Genomic DNA, 24,670 nt, shown 5'->3' on the forward strand with positions numbered 1-24,670 from the left:
AACTATATAGAACCTGGTAGGAAATATATGCGTTTATTTCACAGCCAATATGACGACGTGAAGGATGAAATTGTTATTTACTAAATTTGCATGAATTCACTAATTACAAAGTTTACAAAGAGTTAAAGATAGAAACAGTTTACTGAATGGACTGTTCACATTTTTGAGATGGCAATTAGTTTTATCATGGAAATCGAACAAGGTGTCATCGAGTTCTACGTGATCAAATTGATAGCAACGTTGAATTATTAAACACGGACATATTGCTTGACCGACTGGACATAAGTAATTGGACTAAAAACCACTTATAGATTCCAGTTACAGTTCGTGGATCTTGTGGTCATTCGATACATACATTGACCTGGTGACTTTGCTGTTCATGTAAAGTCCTACTGATCTCTCAGCATTACATTTATAAACTATAATCGGATGGAACAATTATATAGTTTATCTGTACTTTGTCTCTAAGCGATGCCTTGGAGTGATGTAATTCAATTCCTATTTATTCAGCAGAATTGATTGAGTTCAAGATTAACTATAATTAAAATTGACTACGTTATGGAATATGGTTTTATACTTAACAGAACGTGTTCTAAATATAAATATGGTACATTGTAATTGTTTTACACGGACATTACCCCTGAGGCAAATTTGATGACAGGTTGGACAAGACTTCTATTTTAAAGTTTCATTTAATTTTCTTCTAACAGTGACATACTCCTCTGGGGCTAACTTTACCAGTAAACCACATCTATTGGTTTAACACCGATTTGCAATTATAGATCGCAGACTTTTACTAAGCAAAAAGTAAATATTTTGACAGAAAATGATGTAAAAAGTGGAAGTGCATAATGTCGTTTTTACCTGGAGGTCAAAGGGTATCTACCATGAAAAGGTAAACACATTAGTAGTATTTTTAGTTGTAGTGGCAATATTCATTATGTTCTATAAATGGTAAAAGTTACATGCTTACTTTCTTGTTTGTGTTGTTTACGTACAAAATTTTATGAAGATGTCATTTGCCAATTAATTTTTTGCTCATTGCTGTGTTATGTTTCTTATAGTTTGCATAGACACGATTAAACACTATCTTTATTTTCTTTATAAGGCTATTTTGTCTCGCTTCTGATCAGTTTAGGCTACTTTCTATATCTGTAACCTTTGATCGTGACCTCGGATAAGTTTAAACAGAGCACCCTCGTCAAGGCTCATGATTGCTTGATTGGATTGTTTATCACACCTTTTGCAAATAGCTTTGGCAACGGTTTTATGATTTTATCTGCATGCGGACTGAGTGTATGAATAATGTTCGGGTTGTGTGATGTCCAGTTTTGAAAATATTGACAAAATCAAAATCATGCAAGTAGAAATATGAAACAGTTTTTTGGTAACTCACAGTTGTAGAATAAAAAATTGTCCAAGTACAAATACGTACTAATACCAAAAATCCATATAAATTGCAAAAATCACAGAAAATCACAGAGCGGAGAAAAGTTCGTCCATTACAGGGCACGTGATCAGATGCGTATGTTTCCTTTGAGTAAATACATGTTTATATTCAATATATATTTTGCTTAATTGGTTTGGTCAAACAAACTGCTTGAAGAATACGCTCGATTCCAAGGTTGCTAATTAAGGAAGGTGTAAAACAGCCACATTTAAGCACACCAGATACAAAGAATTATGAATATCAGTGTTATACCACACATATTAATACAAAAATGTATAACAATGCTTATTTCGCACATTAAATCTTAATTATTAATTTGAAGTTAACGAATATTTCATCCATCTGATGACCGTCTGGGTGGTCTCGTGGTAGCAGGCTCGCCTCGGGTGAAAATAGTCGTGTGTTCGAGTCCCGTCTGAAAATTGGTATTTACTGCTATTCTGCTGAGCATGCAGCATTTAGGAGTAAGTGCAAAGACTGATCGAGTGAGAACAATGTGTGATGTAACAAGTCTATCATGTAGACTGTGTCCTTATGACATAAAACGTTACAAAATCGGCCCAGAATGTTTTCTAGAACAAAGAAGGGTTTATTTTCACATCCCATTATAGTTTGAATTTGCATTTAATTTGCTACTGGATCTGCAACTGTCAATCATCTATCAATTTGTTGTTGTCTTTCTCTTGACCTATGTTAATAGTCATCGTTTTGACAGATGTACTTTACTGATTGCTCCAATAGATAGAGTACGATGTTGATTGGCTACTTCCTTGTGTTGTTCATCTTCATGACGTCATTGTCTATAAATCTCCTGTTCACTATACTATAGAATGTTAAAATACCATAACCTTTAATGCTTGCTAAAATTATCGCAATTTTTAGAATTTTTACTTTTTAAATTCTTTACATGTTTAGCCTTGCAAACGTTTTGATACCTGCGCCACTGATGAGTCTGTTAACGAAACGCATGTCTGGAATATTAAAATATGTGTCTGATATCTTTGATTAATTTTAAGAGCCAGTCTGCCATAAAACCATGCAAAATCTCAAATTTCGTCCAAATTGGTAGTAATAACTTTGCAACATTATATATATTTCTAAAATCTTTGGGTATTTAGGAGTTAAGATAAAAAAAAATTTTTGGTTAATTCACACTATTTTCCATTTAACAGCCTTATTTGCATATTTGTGAATTATAAAAAAATAATGCAAAAAAATTACCAAAATTTAGGTACTTTTTAAAGATCTGAATAATTGATATATCTCTTAAATATAGCATTATATTGTTATATTTTGCAAAGAACATTATAAAAAAAAAGGAAAAAATGCATTTTGACATACTTTTTACCTTTTGGCAGGTTGCCAGAGAGATTCGTGCAACAGATGTATTAGATAACTTGCATGTAGTACATGTACTCAGTAGGTGTTTTCTCTCAAGATCATATTTATTTTTTTAAACTTTTAGGATTTTTTTAAAGGTGCATATCAGTTCTAAGACAAGTAAAAAAATTTAGCCTGGCAAATAATGGGAAGTTAGTAAAAAATGCCCCCAAATATCTATAAAATGCACTATTGTAATAGTTTTTGGCCCTTAACGTTTTAACTAAAACTGATCAAAGTAGACTTATATTTCGGACAATAACTTTAGTTGGAGTGTATAGATCTTTATGATTTTTTTTCAGAAGGTTCAATACCACAAAAGGAAGCTTTGGAACGATTTTGGGGATGATGGTCCCTACCGTTTAAGAATTAAGGGCCCAAAAGGGACCCAAAACAAACATTTTATAGTTTAAGGATAATAACTTGTGTATAAGTATTTCAATTGCTCTGATATTGTATCATAATGTTTAAAACCACAAGTAGAAGGTTTGGATTCCTTTAAATGGGTCATGGAATCAAAGTTAGGAATAAAGGGCCAAAAAGGGGCCCAAAACAAGCATTTTTCTTATTTCAAGACGATAACTTGTGTGTAATTGTATGGATCTCTTTCAAACTGTACCACAATACTCCATATAACAAAGGGGAGGCTGGGATTTAGTTTTGGATTAATTGCCCAAAATATGTAGGAATAAGGGGCCAAAAAAGGGCCGAAAAGAAGCACATTTCTAGTTCCCAAACAATAACTTGGGTTTAAGTACATGTATATGGATCTCTCTGAAATTGTACTACAAGGTTCTATACTAAAAAGGAAAGGATGGGATTGTTTTTAAGGGTTATTGCTGAAAGGGGGGTTTCAATAAGTTTGGGGGGGGGATTTGTTAAAAAAAATTAAGGGATTTCTTTTTTTTTTTTTTTTTTCAAATTTCAAATTTTGAAAATTTTCAAGAAGAAATCTTCAATTGCACAGTATTGTGCAATAGATTTGTTGATCTTTGGCCACATTTATTTTGTAACAAAAGCCTTTTTTTTCGTCAAAAATTCAATCACAATCCAAATTCAGACAGCATCAAGCTTGAACATTGTGACCATATTTAATTTGCCCCAACTGTTCAGAGTCCAACCACTGCGGTTGTATAAAGCTGTGCCCTGCGGAGCACCTGGTTTTCACATACTTTCAATTGATGACAGTCTTTTAAAAAGCTTGTTATATGAAACAGAGTTGTGAACATACTTGTACTTCAAAAAATCTTCCTCTTTGAAACTTTTGATTGGAATGCAACCAATTATAGGGCCAATCACTCTTTGAGTGTCTTGATTAGAAAGTTGTGTCTATTAGAGTGTATGTAAAAAAATGTGGCCATTTTTTTTTTATCTACGAAAAAAGATTATGTTTGCATATATAATGTGCCATATAAAAGTTTTTGATTTATATCTCAGATTTAATCAAGATAAAAGAAAGACATTTGAGGTAACCCTACTTCTTCAAAAATCGAAAGCTTTTCCAAAAATATCTTGAATGTTCCCTCTCCAAAGATCATCTCTTTTGTGTTTGTTGATACTTTGAGATTTTGATTTTTAGTCCCCTAACGGCTAACATCTAAGTGGACTTAGGTTTGCACTGCGTGTCTGTCAGTCTGTCTATCTGTCAGTTCGGCAAATCAGACTTTTTTGTGCTTGTAAATTTTGATTTGATTTATCATGACAAGTTACAGGTCAAATTCATTATTCACGCTTTAAGCTTTCTCTAGAATTAAATTTTTGATGAAATACTTATTCATTAGAAGACTTCTGTTCAAACGGAAATAACTCATTTTTTTAAAGACAAAATGACATTTTGAATGTTTTTTCTTTTCTTTGGTATTTAGTGATTCAATTTTGTTCCAGTCTGATAACTGTGTGCAGAGTTGTTGTCTTTGGACATAGAAAATTCACTGAGATAGTCAGAAGATTTTGTCAGGATATTTTTATGTAGTTTACATTATGACAAATTATAGATCAAATTTTTGTTCCATTACAATGAATTTTTAACGGGTTGGGGACTATGTATTGCCATGTATTACTCGCAGAATGCTTGTTTTTATCAAAAAATGTTCAACTCTGATACTGCAAAATTGTTTAATATTTAGTTAAAATAGACATTGATGACTTTATTATGTGAAACTTTTTTTTAGATCTATCATACTTTTACTCTTTTTTGCTAATACCTTCATCATGTTCATTCATGACTAAAAACTTGTATTTAGACCATTTTGCACGTTTTTCTTTACGGTAGACCACAATAATATTACATGTATATGAACAGTAAAATCTTACCATTTTAATGACAATATAAAAAAGATGATGTGGTATGATTGCCAATGAGACAACTGTCTACAATTACGAGACCAAAATGACACAGACATTAACAACTATAGGTTACTGTACAGCCTTCAACAATGAGGAAAGCCCATACCGCATAGTCAGCTATAAAAGGCCCCGATAAGACAATGTAAAACAATTCAAATGAGAAAACTAACGGCCTTAAGTATATAAAAAATGAAAGAAAAACAAATATGTTACACATAAACAAACGACTTCCACTGAATTACAGGCTCCTGACTCGGGACAGGCACATACATAAATAATGTGGCGGGGTTAAACATGTAAGCGGGATCCAAACCCTCCCCCTAACTAGGGACAGTGGTATAACAGTAAATCATAAGAACGAACGATAAAAATCAGATGAAAATGGCTTAACTCATCCGATGGACAAAAATACAAGTGGACGTGGTAGGGTAATTGTATGTCTGCTCAACAGTTTAACCATTTATCTGTGTATATTTGTTTTTATACCACCGCAAAAATTGAAAAAAATTGGTCTAATATTGGTATGACGTTGTCGTTGTCATCGTCGTCATCATCCAAAGACATTTGGTTTTCGCACTATAACCTTAGTATAAGTAAATAGAAATCTATGAAATTTGAATACAAGGTTTATGACCATAAAACAAAGGTTGGGCTTGATTTTGGGAGTTTTGGTCCCAACAGTTTAGGAATTAGGGTCCAAAATTAAACTGTTTGCTTTCATAAAAAAAATGAATTATTGGGGTTCTTTGATATGCCAAATCTAACAGTGAATTTAGATTCTTAATTTTTGGTCCTGTTTTCAAATTGGTTTACATCAAGGTCCAAAGGGTCCAAAATTAAACTTAGTTTGATTTCAACAAAAATTTAATTCTTGGGGTTCTTTGATATGCTGAATCTAAAAATGTACTAAGATTTTTTATTATGGGCCCAGTTTTCAAGTTGGTCCAAATCGGGGTCCAAAAATTAAATTTTGTTTGATTTCAACAAAATTGAATATATAGGGTTCTTCAATATGCTGAATCTAACCATGTATTTAGTTATTTAATATTTGGGACCGGTTTTTATAAATTGGTCCAAATTGAGGTCTTAAGGGTCTAAAATTGAAAATTATTTGATTTCATCAAAAAATTGAATTCTTGGGGTTCTATGATATGCTGAATATAACCATGCATTTAGATTTTGGATATATTGGACCATAATAGGTAAATGTTAAATTAAATTTTTTTAAGTTTTTAAGTTTAAGTTCTTAGACCACACTCATTGTGTTGTGTCAACTATTTGATCCCAAACCGAATTCAGAGCTATATCAAGCTTAAATGTTCTGTCCATACTTGCCCCAAATGTTCAGGGTTCAATCTCTGCGGTCGTATAAAGCTGCGCCCTGCGGAGTATCTGGTTATTACATGTGGTTATGAAATAAATTGTATTGCTATTTGAAATATTTGTGTTTGTCTCAGCTGGTAGTAATAGGCCAACTATATTTTACATGTCTTATTCCCAAGCCTCAAATTGCTAGAGATTACATTCTAGGAGGAAACTTGACATTACTGTTATGTCCACTGTTCTCCCAAAATTGACATAGGGATAACTAACTGGTTCATGTCAGCGTCACAAAATTTTAGTTGCAGTTTTATCAGGAAATTCTAGGAGTAGTCTCTTTATATTTGGCATAAAGCTGTATCATAATATAGAAAATATAGCACTTTTCTAGGTAAGAGGCACAATTCTATGAAAGTCACAAAACTATTAAATCTTCCTCTTTTCTGGAAATAAATTACATGAATGTACAAGGCTTTCACATTTATGATTCATTATCAAATACAACATGTTTTGAAAATTTAAGACTGAACTCAATTGTGGCCACTTTGAATTTAGACAAAAAGCGTCTAAAAACTAGACTATTATAAAATGCTAAATTTGTGAAGAACTCATGGTGATATTACCTGATGAGTGTGCATAGTATTGTAAATAAAACAGCCCATTTTTAAGTTACTAAAGTTATTTTCTTTTGAATAGGTTAATATTTTAAACATTTTGTAAAAATGCTCAGTTTAGGGGCAAAAAAAGCAAAAAAGTGGTCTCCCCAGGTTTACTCCTTTAGTATATTTTCTAATTTAAACTTAGTTAAACTTGGTTTATACAATTAATATAACCAGTTAACATTAGTTCAGTCATTATTTTTCTTATATTTTGACTATCACATACTTTTGAAAAGTTTGTATTCTATTGAAACAGATCAAAAAATCAAAAAATCGGCAAAATGGCCATCACGCCTATCTTTAATTATTATTTTATCGTAATAAGATATCAATTGCCGAGCACCATTTTCTAGCATTTTGTAGATGAATATATAAGCTTCATGAAATATTACATTTTATTGAAAATAAAACATGATCTTACAAGATTCAAGCCTTTAAAAATATACAAATTTTGCTGAATCGGCACTTTTTCAAAACCATGCAATTTCAACCTGTCAGTAGGGGTATTGAGAAATCTCACAACTTTTTGAATTATCATAATTTCCTTTCATTTCAAGTTGTTTGTTAAGATATATGTTATCATTAAGCTAAATTTTTTCTATAAAACAAAAAAAAATCAGGTCAAAATACCCTAAAATAGGCTTAAAATGGCCATTTGTCAGTACAAAAATGGACAATTTTCGAATGTTCGGCATACACAAATAATGGCTGAATATTTTTTCAAAATATTTTGCACAAATAGATATTACATAAAAGGTATCTAAAATACAAAATATCAGCCTGATTGGAATATTTTGGATTTGGACCATTTTGCATGGTTTTATCACAGACTGGCTCTTAACATAATACACTGTATTTAACATTTTCAAAAGTATTATATATTTCCTTATAAACTAAAGAACAATAAAGTTTGTTACAAAATTAAACTAGATTTGGCCTTGATCTTGAATAGAAGTGTGACATCTTGGACAAGAAGGAAGTTATGACACTTTATAAAACTTTGGATGATTGAACATGATACCAGGAAACAAACAAAATAGTAATACGATTTACTAGTCTATGTTTTGAAGATGATAGTTGAATATTGAAAAAAAAAATGTTATAAATCATCTTCTTAGAAATGTAGATATTTTTTTTTGTACGCGAGCGATAGATGATACACCGTTTGACAGAAATGACACAAGACGATCATGACACAAAGAAGTCAAAGCGTTTATTGTCATATCAATGTTAAAGATATATACGTAAACTTCCTTCCCCACCAAAAACAAAACAAACAAACAAACAAAGGAACAGAGCAGACATAAAAACAAAAAACAAACAAAAGTAAACACTACGACAAATCAGGTTAAGATTGGTATACTAAAACCTTTGACCGAAGCTTCATTTGTTGTTATCCTGGTCACGAGGTTGGTTTGAAATTGGATCAAAGGTTTTCATGCGCAATTACTCTATATAGAAATAAATACAGTTTAAACCCACTGCCTTTTTATGTACTGTCTCAAATCGGGAACCTGTTGTTCAGTGGTAGTTGTTTGTTGGTGTGGTTCATAAGTGTTTCTCGTCTGTTTTTTTTTAATATAGATTAGACCGTTGGTTTTCCTGTTTGAATGGTTTTACACTAGTCATTTTTGAGGCCCTCTATAGCTTGCTGCTCGGTGTGAGCCAAGGCTTTAGCGTTGAAGGCCGTACTTCAGCCTATAATGATTACTTAAAAAAAATGATGTGGTATGATTGCCAATAAGACAACTCTCCACAACAGACCAAAATGACACAGAAATTAGCAACTTTGGTCACCGTACGGCCTTCAACAATGAGCAAAGCCCATACCGCATAGTCAGCTATAAAAGGCCCCAAAATGACAATGTAAAACAATTCAAACGAGAAAACTAACTTAGTTATATGAAGAAATGAAAGTTTACTAATTGTGACGGGTCCTTTCAGCTACTCTATCATCATTATACAGGAACATTTGTCCAAATATAAGTTGTTACACTTACAAACGTGGCCATCCCTAAAACGTGTCCATTTCGCTCAAACTTTAAATCGCCCAAATATGTTCCCCTATCCCCCCAATTGTACGTTTCCGTACATGATACAACTGAGATGAAAACAAATTTAATTTCATGAAAATTATTTATACTCAGTGATCTATCTGCGCAATTTTCAAGTAGGGCAGCGCACACAATTTTTATTTAACATCATATGCGCATTTTGATTAAAATTTTGCAATCATCGCCTTTAAGCGATACTGTCCTACTAACCCCCATTAGTTTGACAACAGCACAGCATCTTCTTGAAAAAATACAATCAAAGAAAACATTTATAAGAATTTAGATTTTTCTATTTCATCATTTAAAGACTTAGTCTAAGGAACCTGTATATTGTCGACTGAAATTGTTTTAAAAAACATATGTGATTAAAACAACTACTTGGTAACGATGGACACGTTTGGGAGTTTTTAAAATATGGACACGATTCGGCGTTCATTAAAAGGACACGTTCTGACGTCCATTACCAACTAGACATGTTTTGGAATCCAGAGTTGGCATATGGACGCGTTTGAGGGATTTGACACGTTTGGTTGGATGGACACGTTTCTGAGTGTTACATATTTTTTTAATCAGTCTTAAATATCAAACAAACTATATTCAAATTGGTGGTCCGTGTTTTTCATGAGTGTGGAAGGTTATTGTTCGATCCCAGGCTGAGTCAAACAAAATAGTATGTTAAAATCCTGGCTAAACGTGTCTGTCATAGATTTTTAACAGCTTTAATATGCACATCTTATTGATATGTTCTTGTTTTGAAATGCGTGTAATATTAGCCCCTGGACGTTAAACACAATGTAACTTATCATCATCATTATCATCATCTAAACAAATTATACAAACTGTTTTGGTCGTAAATCGTCTAAACTTTTGTGAAACGTGGGCCAGCTGGGCGATATTGGCTTATGAATAAACCTCTAGTTTCTTACTTATATCCGGATTCAGTATCAATAAAGAGTATATTGACGTAAGAAAATACCTGTGAAATTTAAAAAAATGAAAATAAACGGAAGTCAAAACAAGAAGATTGATATTATGTACATAATTTATGATATGTACTACCTTTCAATACACAACTCGTAGTCTGCCCTTAAGAACAACTTTGTACATTCTTGACGGTGAGTGCATATAAAATCTTGTTTACAACTAAATTTAATGGGTGTGGTTCTTTGCATTTATTAAAATATAAGCGACAAATATTTAAGTGACTGTGTTATCCTTTGTAGATTTGCTTTTTGATGCATTTTGTCATTGTAACTTTTTTTACTCATGTTATTTGCATTTCAACATCTCGGTTCGTTTATCTGTTGACAACACGGAAGTCCTCACAATATCCATTGATAGTAACTGTAGTCTCAGCAATTGTTTCTTTGATATAGATTTATATTTCATTTATTATCAACAAATACGCTTTTATTTAAGTTATAATTTCAAATTTGATCTTTCACAAATGGGTATCAATGTTGATATCCCCCTATTTTTTATATCATATATTTAGACCTAAACACTATGCTTAATTTTGTATTCCATGTGGCATCAGTCGTAATTATCAGCAACAGTTTGAAAAAAATCAGTAGTATCTTATATGTTGCATGTACCAGATTGTTTGTGTAAAATTATGATTGATATGTGTCATTGACTTCTGTGGGTTTTATATTTCATAATTTGAAATTATGATTGATATGTGATATTGCCTCGTGTGGGTCCATGATTGATTTAATAAAACATAAGATTTGTCAATTAAACTGGTGAACTTTTTACTCTTTTTGATCTTTTATTCAAAACTTTGATATCCTTGTTTCTCTTCCTACACATACAAAGTCACGACAACCTAGCATTTGTAAATGCGCGTCTTTACGTTGCTACACACCACGCGAAGTGTACAAACTTAAGGCTTCATCGTGACCATCATTGATAGTGAATTCATTGCACGATAATATAGACATCTTTACTGGCATACACTGTTCGTTACAGTCTATCTTTCTTTTACATTGCTAGGTAAGCTGAGATAATGTACAATTACCTTTATTGATAGTCGATCCCTTTTATATAGATTATTTAAGGAAGACATTAAATAACTGAAACAAAATGAAAATAACACTTAATAAATATCATGCGTCCGATACGCTTTTCTTTATCAGGAACACTAAAACCAAAATATTTGACAGCCAAGGATGGAAAAGTATCAAAATACGCGACGAGCTAAATGATCAAACGGGACTTAACAAAATTCAAATTTATCGACGGTAACTTTGCCAGCAGAAGTTTGAGTTGGAACGTTAAGTTTCTTAATATTTCTTTTATAAACTGGCTGGCAATTTACTAACGGTATGTTATACGTCATGTCAGCAGCAAAACACTGACTTATGAAATGATAATACTTTCGGGGTCCTATAGTCCACAAGCAGCGGTATCGATGTTATTAAAAATTAAAAATAACACCTTCTAAAATGTATGCGTTCTAAGAGCTGTTCTTTTATCAGGAATTATCGGTATCGACCCAGTGTTTATTACCTTCATTAAGTACGTCCGAACCCCCCTCTCCACACGGAATTGCCAAATTGTTCATTAACCTTTTGTTTGTCTGTAATTTCTAGTTTTTATACAAAGATATATATCTAATCATAATAAATTTGTTTCTTTTTACACAATAATAACACATTTAGAAAGGCGTTAAACAAAAGTCAAAACCATCGAAGACTAGGAGATTGTTCCCTCTTTGCCAGAATAATATGTATTCTCGTTTTTTTCTGGATGAAATTGTCTTTCTAAATTGAATGATTAAATCCAAGGTCACCATGTTACAATAGTTTATCACATTATAGATATGTACTAATATATAACAGGAATAAAATTAACGGTACTAATTTTCTTGCACCAGATGCGCATTTCGACAATACATGTCTCTTCAGTGATGCTCGTGGCCAAAATATTTGAAATCCAAAGCTTATATAAAAGATGAAGAGCTATAATCCAAAAGGTCCAAAAAGTATAGCCAAATCCGTGAAAGGAATCAGAGCTTTGCATGAGGGAGATACATTCCTTAATTTATAATAATTTCTATCATTTTGTAACAGTAAATTTTAATAACACAAAAAATCCGTATTTTCATGCCAGTACCGAAGTACTGGCTACTGGGGTGGTGATACCCTCGGGGACTAATAGTCCACCAGCAGAGGCATCGACCCAGTGGTAGTAATAAAATTAACGGTACTAATTTTCTTGCACCAGATGCGCATTTCGACAATACATGTCTCTTCAGTGATGCTCGTGGCCAAAATATTTGAAATCCAAAGCTTATATAAAAGATGAAGAGCTATAATCCAAAAGGTCCAAAAAGTATAGCCAAATCCGTGAAAGGAATCAGAGCTTTGCATGAGGGAGATACATTCCTTAATTTATAATAATTTCTATCATTTTGTAACAGTAAATTTTAATAACACAAAAAATCCGTATTTTCATGCCAGTACCGAAGTACTGGCTACTGGGGTGGTGATACCCTCGGGGACTAATAGTCCACCAGCAGAGGCATCGACCCAGTGGTAGTAATAAAATTAACGGTACTAATTTTCTTGCACCAGATGCGCATTTCGACAATACATGTCTCTTCAGTGATGCTCGTGGCCAAAATATTTGAAATCCAAAGCTTATATAAAAGATGAAGAGCTATAATCCAAAAGGTCCAAAAAGTATAGCCAAATCCGTGAAAGGAATCAGAGCTTTGCATGAGGGAGATACATTCCTTAATTTATAATAATTTCTATCATTTTGTAACAGTAAATTTTAATAACACAAAAAATCCGTATTTTCATGCCAGTACCGAAGTACTGGCTACTGGGGTGGTGATACCCTCGGGGACTAATAGTCCACCAGCAGAGGCATCGACCCAGTGGTAGTAATAAAATTAACGGTACTAATTTTCTTGCACCAGATGCGCATTTCGACAATACATGTCTCTTCAGTGATGCTCGTGGCCAAAATATTTGAAATCCAAAGCTTATATAAAAGATGAAGAGCTATAATCCAAAAGGTCCAAAAAGTATAGCCAAATCCGTGAAAGGAATCAGAGCTTTGCATGAGGGAGATACATTCCTTAATTTATAATAATTTCTATCATTTTGTAACAGTAAATTTTAATAACACAAAAAATCCGTATTTTCATGCCAGTACCGAAGTACTGGCTACTGGGGTGGTGATACCCTCGGGGACTAATAGTCCACCAGCAGAGGCATCGACCCAGTGGTAGTAATAAAATTAACGGTACTAATTTTCTTGCACCAGATGCGCATTTCGACAATACATGTCTCTTCAGTGATGCTCGTGGCCAAAATATTTGAAATCCAAAGCTTATATAAAAGATGAAGAGCTATAATCCAAAAGGTCCAAAAAGTATAGCCAAATCCGTGAAAGGAATCAGAGCTTTGCATGAGGGAGATACATTCCTTAATTATAATAATTTCTATCATTTTGTAACAGTAAATTTTAATAACACAAAAAATCCGTATTTTCATGCCAGTACCGAAGTACTGGCTACTGGGGTGGTGATACCCTCGGGGACTAATAGTCCACCAGCAGAGGCATCGACCCAGTGGTAGTAATAAAATTAACGGTACTAATTTTCTTGCACCAGATGCGCATTTCGACAATACATGTCTCTTCAGTGATGCTCGTGGCCAAAATATTTGAAATCCAAAGCTTATATAAAAGATGAAGAGCTATAATCCAAAAGGTCCAAAAAGTATAGCCAAATCCGTGAAAGGAATCAGAGCTTTGCATGAGGGAGATACATTCCTTAATTTATAATAATTTCTATCATTTTGTAACAGTAAATTTTAATAACACAAAAAATCCGTATTTTCATGCCAGTACCGAAGTACTGGCTACTGGGGTGGTGATACCCTCGGGGACTAATAGTCCACCAGCAGAGGCATCGACCCAGTGGTAGTAATAAAATTAACGGTACTAATTTTCTTGCACCAGATGCGCATTTCGACAATACATGTCTCTTCAGTGATGCTCGTGGCCAAAATATTTGAAATCCAAAGCTTATATAAAAGATGAAGAGCTATAATCCAAAAGGTCCAAAAAGTATAGCCAAATCCGTGAAAGGAATCAGAGCTTTGCATGAGGGAGATACATTCCTTAATTTATAATAATTTCTATCATTTTGTAACAGTAAATTTTAATAACACAAAAAATCCGTATTTTCATGCGAAAACACCGCAATTGTTCTCTGGATGTTCACCCTCTGTACCGGAAGTGGTGATATCGTCTGATAAACAAACTTATTGTTTACATAAGAAATATTTATTAAATATTTAACAAATTCAACGAACTGAAAATGAATGACCTAACCCACTCAAAACAATATTGTTCACAGTAAGTACATCACACATGCATCTACATACACATAGAAGAGACAAGGAAATAACAATAAAATAGTGAAGTTTCATAGGAAGGTTATTTCAATCATAAGAAAAATGAGTTTGAAAAGGGATTTGTTGATTAAAAGCATCAGGGATAGGCGATTTCGCAGTGTGTAAGTCTCTTTATATGCATTTTTGTTTTTTTGGATGCATTTTGCAGATCTGTTTTGTGATTGCATAATAATAGGTACACTTAAATTATATTCCCAGGCTCATTTTTTAAATTTGTTAACAAGCATGAACAAAATCAGCAAATACAATGTAACAGATGCTTTACGGACGAAATGTTTAAACTTCACTATACATGTACAGTAGTTGTAGAAAATTACAGAATAAAGTCTGTATGCAATCACATCATCATTATAGTTTTCATTTTTTTGACGTTCTTAAAATTTAACACAGAAAAGTGCTTCGGACATACTAACTTTATAACGTGCTATTTTCATAATTTACTCAATAACAATCTTTTGGTTTAGAGCATTCCAGCTGTTGCTTTCGATCGAACTCACGATCTCATGATCTAGTAAGGGATCATCGGTATGGATGCGATTCTGCAAATTGCAAATTGAATCAGAGTTGTTAAACATGAAAGACAAACTTAGATGATAATATCTTGACATAGTCTAATGCTCTTCTAGTACGCATCTGCACTTGAATGTCTCATGTATATTATTTGAACAATTTTTATTTTCAGACACAGTCTTGCAAATATTGCGGATGCGTGGAAAGGATACACAGTTGGTGGAAGACGTGGGTCCACCTTAAGTACGATACGCATGTCTGCCGGAAATGCACTTGATTGTGCTGCCAGACACGAGTCTTTAGAATGGTAAGTATATTTTTTTTATATTTGAATATGTGTACAATATACCAGTCAAGTACAATTTTTTTTTTATACAAGTTTGTTCAATAATTCATCCAGGTTCACCATTTTATCATACAATGTATCTTAACCGACATTTTTTCTCTCAAGTATTTAATATTAATTTGAAGCTATATGTCCTGATTTTATTTGCTTGTATCAAGAAAATAAATTCCTATAGTTTCAAAATTTTGTCGCAGTCTTCCTTGTCGAACGTTTATGTTTGCATAGAGCTGAATTAAATTGATTGGATATTTTCGGTCGCTTTATATTATGCAATATTTTAAGTTAACTTTTAAACTGCAGCATTCAGATCGCCATTATACAGATGTTCCAAAAGAAGAAGTTACAGGAAGGCGAACTTTATACATTACAAGAACATGTCAGGTATAATAACACTAGAGTAAAAAAAAATCCAACATTTTGTCTACGACTACAACTTAAATTACATTAAAATGTCCAAAGTGGTTGTAATTGGCATCAATAACACCAATAACGTACAGTAGTACTGGTATTAAGTATGAGACATTTCATTCAAATGGTCTCAAAGGAGTTGCGTTCTCAATACTAAATAAAAGTCAAAGTCGAAAGTAAAAAATGGAGGAACCAAAATTCCTGCATACATTTGTGTAATGAAATCAATTACTGATGGTTAACAATTCTGCTAATTTAATAGTTTTCTGTCAAACGGTCTCCGAGTAAGGTGTTATTGTCATACTGCGAAAAAATGTTAAAATTCCCATTAGTCATTTAAAAATCGAAATTTAAATCGAAAGTGTCGGGTCTACTGCATTAGATGGCGCCATAACTTATGTAAAATGGTCAAATTAAAATGACGTATAGCACGGTCACGACAATATGACGACAATAAGTTCTACTTGGATGTATGGTTGTCTCATTGGCACTCGTGCCACATCTTTCTATATCTACCAAGTATTAAATCTTTCTTTTATATATATACTCTGCGAATAGGCAAATTTCAGGGGTTGGATAGAAAGGACGGACAGACGGAGACCATTGCAACAGTGCAAGTATATTCCCCGCAGTGTACGCGCGGAATGTTCAGGGTACCGGAGTTCACTAAGATGTTCCGTAAATGTAATATCTTTTTGTTGTGTTATAGTACACTTTTAAAAGTGGAGACTGGATGCCTTTGACACTTGCATCAACCTTCAGAGTGAGACTATGTATTTGCTATACGTCAATGAACGATCAATTAATTACACAGCCAATTTAAAAACTGAACAAATTGTAAGATCGTTTAATGTCAAATAAAAAAGTTTAAATACACTACCCTTTTAACTTAATTTATTGAGTGTTCTGAACTTGTTGGTGCCGCAGACTTGAGAAGTGAATTCATTCCAATAATTATATTTACAATTGCATCTTTTACAGAGAGCTTGTGAAAACTGAAGCTGGTCCATTGATTTATGATTATTTCAAGGTAATAAGTTGTATGTGTTATATACATTTAGTTTAATTAGTGTTTTTATACAAATGGCAATACTGTAATTAAACAAGTTTTAATGAGTACAACAATACTGTATTCAAACAAGTTTTAATGAGTACAGTTACAGACCAGAAATGTACAGACAAAATTCGTCAATAATGTAAACAAATATTTTAAAAATGAAGGCGGACAATACCAAGGAAACATTCAAAACTCATAAGTAGAAGAAAAACTAAAAACGGCATATCACAAAACAAAAAGCAACGAAACATATAGGAAAGTAAGGACTGAGCAACACGAACCTCACAAACTAACAATACAAGACGGGGAACTCAACTGCCCCGAAAGGTAAGAATAAAAAAATAATGATTTATGCTCCACATGTAAAACCCGTTATGTTGTTCGTGCATGTAAACATGCGGCGATGAGTCTCACTCGTCGTGTCACAATCCACAGAAAAGAGAACGGGATTGTGGTTACGACAATTGGAATATATTTAAACCAACTCGTGATGGCGTTCGTAAAACGTTCGAAGAGATGACAAAAAACTATAAAAATTGAAATAATGGTTTTATAGAAATATTTTATGTCTCTTTTAGGATAAATTGTTGAAGAAAGGAATGGTCATTCTACGTGAATATATGAAAAACGATTTAGGTAAGGATGTCAGTCTTGTACAGATGTTATAGTTTAAACCTAGATTCTTTGGTACACCAAACAGGGCATGGCTGCATGAACACCTTAAGTAAGTTGTATCGATTCCTGTTGCATTGTTCGATATCTGAATCAATATCTCATACGAGTATAAAGAAAAATAGTTTGGTCAGTAGTTTGGTTAATTCTTACCAAAAGCACTTTATTGAACTTTCATTATATTCTGTATTGTATAGAATTTTTTGGCAAAATTGTGTTTTGGAGTCTTTGTTACCTATGTTGTAAAAACCCTTTTTTTGGATATTATATTAATAGTATTTTTCTTTTCTTTTGATATAGGTTCCATTCTTTTGAAGAAAATAAGTGATCAATGGAATTACTTTTACACAGAAATATTACCAACGATACAAGCAATGTTATATCAACTTCCGGTTAGTACATAAAAAGTCAATACTCAATAACAAAACATTACAAAACGTACATTTTTTTGACGTGAAAGAAGATGAAGATTGAAAAAAAAGTAAAATCACAAAAATACTGAACTCAGAGGAAAATCAAATTGGAAAGTCCCGAATCACATGGCAAAATCACAACTCTAAATACATCAAAAACGAATGGACAACAACTGTCATATTCCTGAATTGGTACAGACATTTTCAAATGTAGAAACTGGTGGATTAAACCTGGTTTTATAACGCTAAACCTCTCACTTTGTACGACAGTCTCATCAAATTCCGTTATATTTACAACGATGCGTGAACTAAACAGACATAATTAATAAAATAGTCAAAATATGGGTACAACAGTCATCATCGTGTTACAATTTTAAAAGAAACAATTTCGCGTGTCTGACGTCAGAACATTTATACGTCACATATTTTTGTCGTTCAATGTTTATACAAACAATTTTATAAAATTTCACATGGGCAATGTTAGCATACAGGGTTAAAAAATCAAAAGTATGTAAGAATTAGTTACAGAAATAGACCGAAATTTAAAATAGTCCAAAAGTTCTATAGAATTTATAGGAATCCACAAATGGTTCATTCCAATACGTGATTAAATAATTTTGACGTTTGTGGTTCCACGTATTTTCTAATTTATAATACAAATATAACATAATGACATATTATAGAACAATAACATACTGACAAAAATATCGTAATAAATAGACAGTAATGGCGTTTAGCAAAAGTTGAAATTACCAAGGAACACACAAGATTCATTGTCATATCCGACACAAACATATAAAAAATACCACTTAATAGTCATAGAAATGACCATGTGTAAGTAAGCATAGTCTGTGCAATCCTGTTTTGATGCACTGACGAGTCTTACGTAGACGAAACGCGCGTCTGGCGTATTAAATTATAATCCTGGTACCTTTGATAACTATTTACACCACTGGGTCGATGCCACTGCTGGTGGACGTTTCGTCCCCGGGGGTATCACCAGCCCAGCACTTCGGTGTTGACATGAATATCAAATATTTTAATAAATTTCCTGATGTCAAAACTTTATTTTGTTCGAAATACGAAGGATTTACTTATCGCAGGAATAGATTACCTTTAATAGTCGTAATTGGCACAACTTTTTGGAATTTTGGGTCCTCAATGATCTTCAACTTTGTACTTTTTTGGCTTTACAACTATTTTGATTTGAGCGTCACTGATGAGTATTGTGTAGACGAAACGCGCGTCTGGCGTATTAACTTATAATCCTGGTACCTTTGATAACTATTGAATATTGTAAATCTAAAACTGAAATGACTAATAATGGCAAAATAACAATAGATAGCTATTAATCTGCAAGTTGGAACTAAACCAAAAAGTGATGCAAAGCAGAATAAGCAGAACAAAAGTTTTATTGGACATAACTGTAAGAATCTTTTCCATTTGTCTGTTATTTGTTTATAAAGGAGGTCTTAAATGCAATTAAAATGACATTGTTTTTTCAGGTAAAAGTTGGCGATAAATCAGTTCGACAAGTGACACTACTTAGTTTTCGTGATATTGTTGTACTAAAAGTAGGGACAGAAGGTAATTAGATATTCGCTAATGTTTTGGTATAAAACAAGCTGCAGATATATTTTAGAATATGTTAAATAAAGTTACATACATACTACAAAATTCGTTTGATTGACTGAGATATTACATAACATTATTACAATGTTAGACTACTTAAATTGATGTTAGAATCCATCTTGATATGCTTTAACGTGTGAGTTCTAAAGTTCATCTTTGTTCACTTTCCAGAATGTGTCAAGATGTAAGTTTTGTTACTTGTCATATCCAAGTATATGTTAAAAATTCTATCTTATGTAAAGATCCCTTTTGACTTTCTCCCGATAATACAATTAAAAAAAAGACGTATACACTTGATCTCGATCGCATATGCTTACCTAAAATACAGTGTTTTCACTGCTCAGCTGTTTTCATAATCAGGTGGATCCTTTCTCCTCGACTGTTTAGCGTTATCCTCGAGAATCTTCTGGGGGTGCACCGACTGAGTTGATCAGGCTCAGCCAGGAACCAGCTAATATTCCACTACTCTTCTCTCTTCCTCCATACCCAACCAGAAGCTTTCTCTGCCTGTCTCCCAAACTATATATAACAAACATCTTCCTACAGGTCCCGTAGGTCATTGAAATCCCTAAGCTCCCCAAAACAGTTGAGAAACAAAGCCTATACAACCAACCTCCATTGGAAAATACCATGTTCTCACATTTTTTCTCTTGTATGTCTGTTACCAATTCCTGGTACTCAACAAGCCTTCTCTCATGGGTTTCTTTTAGTCTTGTTTCCCATGGCACTGTTGGTTCTTCAAGAATGACCTGTCTTCTTATTCAGGACCACAGCACAATGTCTGATCGGAGGGTTGTTGTTAAATTCTCTATGGGAAGGTGGTATTTCCCTCAACGTCCGCTTGCTGTTGCTAGGATACCCCTGGCTTTGCTGTATGTGTTTCTGAAGGACTCTCCGCCTCCTTTGATGAAGTTGATGAACGTGGGCTCCTTCTCTATCTGAATCTTCCTCTCCTCTGTGTGTTCATGACTGCTGATATCTTTCGACGGACCTGGTCATGGTGCCATGTATATCTAACATTCTTCAGACCTGTCCTACAAGACGACAAAACATGTTCTAGGTTTGCTGGCTGATCACACAACTTACAACCAGGGTCTGTAATCAGTTTCCACATTGTAAGGTTTATGGGCGTTGATAGTACGTCGTATACTAATCTTAGTAGGAAGATTATCTTCTGCCCGTCCATCATTCACATCTCGTGCCAACTGATCTTTCTTGGTCTTTCCATTTCCCATTTGATAGTAATGCTTGCAACTGCAGCAATCGCTTATAAAGTATAGTACACCTCAAATATACCCCCTCTCACCAAAACATTTAGATATCCAAATATATGCAATTGTTCTGATATATTGATCATTCGAAATTTGTGACAGTTCTACGATATACAAATAACATGCTAATAGTTATCAAAGGTACCAGGATTATAATTTAGTACGCCAGACGCGCGTTTCGTCTACATAAGACTCATCAGTGACGCTCATATCAAAATATTTATAAAGCCATACAAGTACAAAGTTAAAGAGCAATGAGGATCCAAAATTCCAAAAAGTTGTGACAAATACGGCTAAGGTTATCTATGCCTGGGATAAGAAAATCCTTAGTTTTTCGAATAATTCAAAGTTTTGTAACAGGAAATTTATAAAAATGACCACATTATTGATGTTCATGTCAACACCGAAGTGTTGACTACTGGGCTGGTGATACCCTCGGGGACGAAACGTCCACCAGCAGTGGCATCGACCCAGTGGTGTAAATAGTTATCAAAGGTACCAGGATTATAATTTAGTACGCCAGACGCGCGTTTCGTCTACATAAGACTCATCAGTGACGCTCATATCAAAATATTTATAAAGCCAAACAAGTACAAAGTTGAAGAGCAATGAGGATCCAAAATTCCAAAAAGTTGTGCCAAATACGGCTAAGGTTATCTATGCCTGGGATAAGAAAATCCTTAGTTTTTCGAATAATTCAAAGTTTTGTAACAGGAAATTTATAAAAATGTACTTTATAATTGACGGCTATTCATTCAAATCTTTCCTGACGCGATATCGAGCTGCGTTCTTCATGCTTATCTCTAGATGTTTTGTTTTCTTTTTTCGTGCTATTGATGTTGTTTCGATCGTTGATTATACACCTTCATTTATTCTTTTTCAGGAAAAAGTAAATAAATGCAAATAAGAAACTATGAATAAGTAGCAGTCACAAATTATTACAGCAATCAAATTAGGAAATTGGAATTATAATGACAATTTGCATTGAATATTTTTCAGAAACAATGTCGTCACTTCCGGATGATGATATTACACCAGACGTGAGACAGATGCTCTTAGTTTTACAGGTACCTATGAAACTTCATCTAATATTTTTTATTGTCTGCATTTTCATTTTCTGACGGCAAGAACTGTACAAAACGAAGATGCGACTAAATGACATCATGCATTGAAACCCTAGTGGAATCAAATATGTGAAGCGGTTTTGATTACCTTCCTTTCCAAAAGGGCAAACTCGTGTGATTTGTTTTGGGTTTGTTCTCTTTAGTCTTTCGATTGTTTGTTTCAAAACGTATCTCCTCTAAAAATCAGAGCTAATTTGAACAACTAAGGCTACGTAATTCTTATGTGAACGTATATTTGTTTTGCCTAACAAAAGTTCCACTTGAATTTTTTTTATAAACCTTGTCATGATGTCTGTTCCTGATATATTTCAAGTGTAATCCCCATCAGAATTTTGGTTGATGTGTATACTACCTTTACCCATGACATAGACCGTCACTACAACAAAAAAGTACGACGAGAGATTAAAATTCTTTTTAAAAACTACTTGAATAATCGATCGCTTTTAAACTCTATTACTTGTTGACAATTGACAAAAAATAAGAAGAGCCTTACATGTTGTTAAGAGCCTTTAGTTGTCAGTGTACTAAAAATGTGAAACTCCGTTTATTTCACGAGATGAACAACTTTAGTTTTTATTTTAGAGTGTGCATGATGGTTATCCACCAAGCGAAAACCATCTGAGAATTGAAAAGTTAGTGGCAAGATGTGTAAGCCCATACTTAGGATTCTTTGGATTGTATGAGGGATCTCCTGTCCCAACAACAGAAGTCTCAATAAGACCAACAACCAATCTAAAACTTCTAGGTAAGTTTTAAAATGGCAATACGTTTCTTGAATGGCAAGCATTTTGATCAAATCTGTTATCTTATTTTCATATTTTATTGTATATCTTCATTTACTTTATTTTAATATCGGTCGGAAAAACTCCTCTTACATTTATGACACTATGCATCGTAAATGATAAGTTTGGTTCAATATTTGAATTGCGTACTACGTCAGCTAAATTGAATACATAATATTTCCAGAACAATCACATATATCAAAAGAACGAATGAAAGATCAGTAAATTGCTGGAAATCCCAAAAGAACTTGAAAAAAAAAGATATTAAAGATGCTTGATGGTGTTTCTACACAAATCATTCAAGTAAACGACATTGATGATAATTCGTTTTAATATCAAATAGTTATTGATAAATGCATCGTAATCTACGTAGTCAGCAACTTCTGCAAATCAATTGAATTACTAGTCATAACATATTCGAACATTAAATGTTTCCAACAACAATCGATGCAAAATAAAGTTACCGTGGTTAACAGTGTTTATGTTTAAATTAGCGTCAATTCGTGACCAGACTGTTTTCCTAATTTCAGTTATGACAATAACAATAATGATCGTATATAATACAACATCACGTTAGTATCTGTTGTTCATTGTAGCAAACACATGTACTTTAATTCTAAATGACTTAATCGTTTTCAATCAACTGGGAGCTGAATGCATTTTCATGTTCAGTGATTTTGATGTGATTGGTATGAAGGGTTGTGTTTTTTCTCGTACAATTTATGATGGCATGATACTTTACCCTTAACGTAAAAGACTGTGCATGATTTTCGTATAATGAAGACATAATATTTCTGTAAGTTTAATTGAGGTCTGGAGTTGGAATGTTTGTTACAGCTAGAAGTCCTTTATTAATTTGTTTTGATCAGTGTCATTTTGCTTAGTTTCAACTGTTTCCTATTCCAACAACGGACTCGGGACATCTTTTATATTGAATTTTAATGTGCCTATCACTGTGTGTTGTTTATTCCACATTGGCTAGATGAATATATGTGCCTGTTGTAAGCCTGGAACATACAGCCTTTGTGAGTAATTGGTTTTTTTTTTAATTCATCTATATGTTTCGGAGTTTAGTAAGGCGTCTATTTTGCCGAACAAGTATACATCAGTTGAAGCCCGTTTCAGGGTGCGTAATTGTCTTGCTGAGTTGAAGACCCATTAGAAGCCTAGGGTATTTTGGTCGGGTTGTTGTCTCTTTGGCACATTTCTCGTTTCCATTAATAATGCTATTGAAATATATTTGTAGAAAAACCAGAAGCCTATGAATTTGAAGTTAAACAACAATATATAGCTAGGCCACGATCTGTGCAATTGATATCTCCACGTTCTTCACATCGACCTGGTAATGGTTTTGTATTAAATCATCTATTGGCACCAGTAAAGGAACAGGAAACAGGGCGGCGACACAGCATCGACGTCTATGACAAGCTAAACAAATGAACAAACATATAAACGAGATCGCTGAGAAATCCAAAAACACTCAACAGGCACAAAGTCGCAAGAAATCCATAACTTTACTGGAATGGCAAAAGTGGTGACATTCATGGACGAGTGACACGACGATAAGAGAATATGGAGACCCTAGACACCTATAGTACATTTATGTCTACTATAATAATGAATTGCCGATAGAGCTCATTTGTATATCGCCGCGGGAAGTTGCTGTGTGTCAATTTCTAGAAAATAAAAAGGAAAAAATGAAACCCTTCACATTAGATATTAATATGCCCTTTGTTCTGTTAAAACCAGTTTTTTTGTGCTTTTTCACATTGCTTGAGCAGTGTGAGAAAATTTCTCCTCACTAAGTGAAA

General features: G+C 33.4%; 1 protein-coding gene across 4 annotated transcripts; it reads left to right on the top strand.

Moving 5' to 3' along the window:
• LOC139490984 (proline-rich protein 5-like) lies at positions 1–24,567 on the top strand. Of its 4 annotated transcripts, none has more exons than XM_071278170.1 (10): positions 1–895; positions 15,327–15,461; positions 15,801–15,881; positions 16,890–16,938; positions 17,544–17,601; positions 17,938–18,029; positions 19,556–19,637; positions 21,953–22,020; positions 22,660–22,822; positions 24,106–24,567. In XM_071278170.1, exons 1-10 carry the CDS (start codon positions 852–854, stop codon positions 24,297–24,299), a joined length of 966 nt encoding a protein of 321 aa, XP_071134271.1. In that variant the 5' UTR covers positions 1–851; the 3' UTR covers positions 24,300–24,567. The 4 variants fall into 4 exon arrangements, with proteins under 4 accessions (XP_071134271.1, XP_071134273.1, XP_071134272.1 ...); XM_071278172.1 differs by lacking the exon at positions 1–895 and adding an exon at positions 10,228–10,324; XM_071278171.1 differs by lacking the exon at positions 1–895 and adding an exon at positions 14,452–14,585.
• Positions 24,568–24,670: the final 103 nt, after the last annotated feature.

The sequence above is a fragment of the Mytilus edulis genome, chromosome 10 (genome assembly GCF_963676685.1).
Source record: "Mytilus edulis chromosome 10, xbMytEdul2.2, whole genome shotgun sequence".
Lineage (NCBI taxonomy): Eukaryota > Metazoa > Mollusca > Bivalvia > Mytilida > Mytilidae > Mytilus > Mytilus edulis.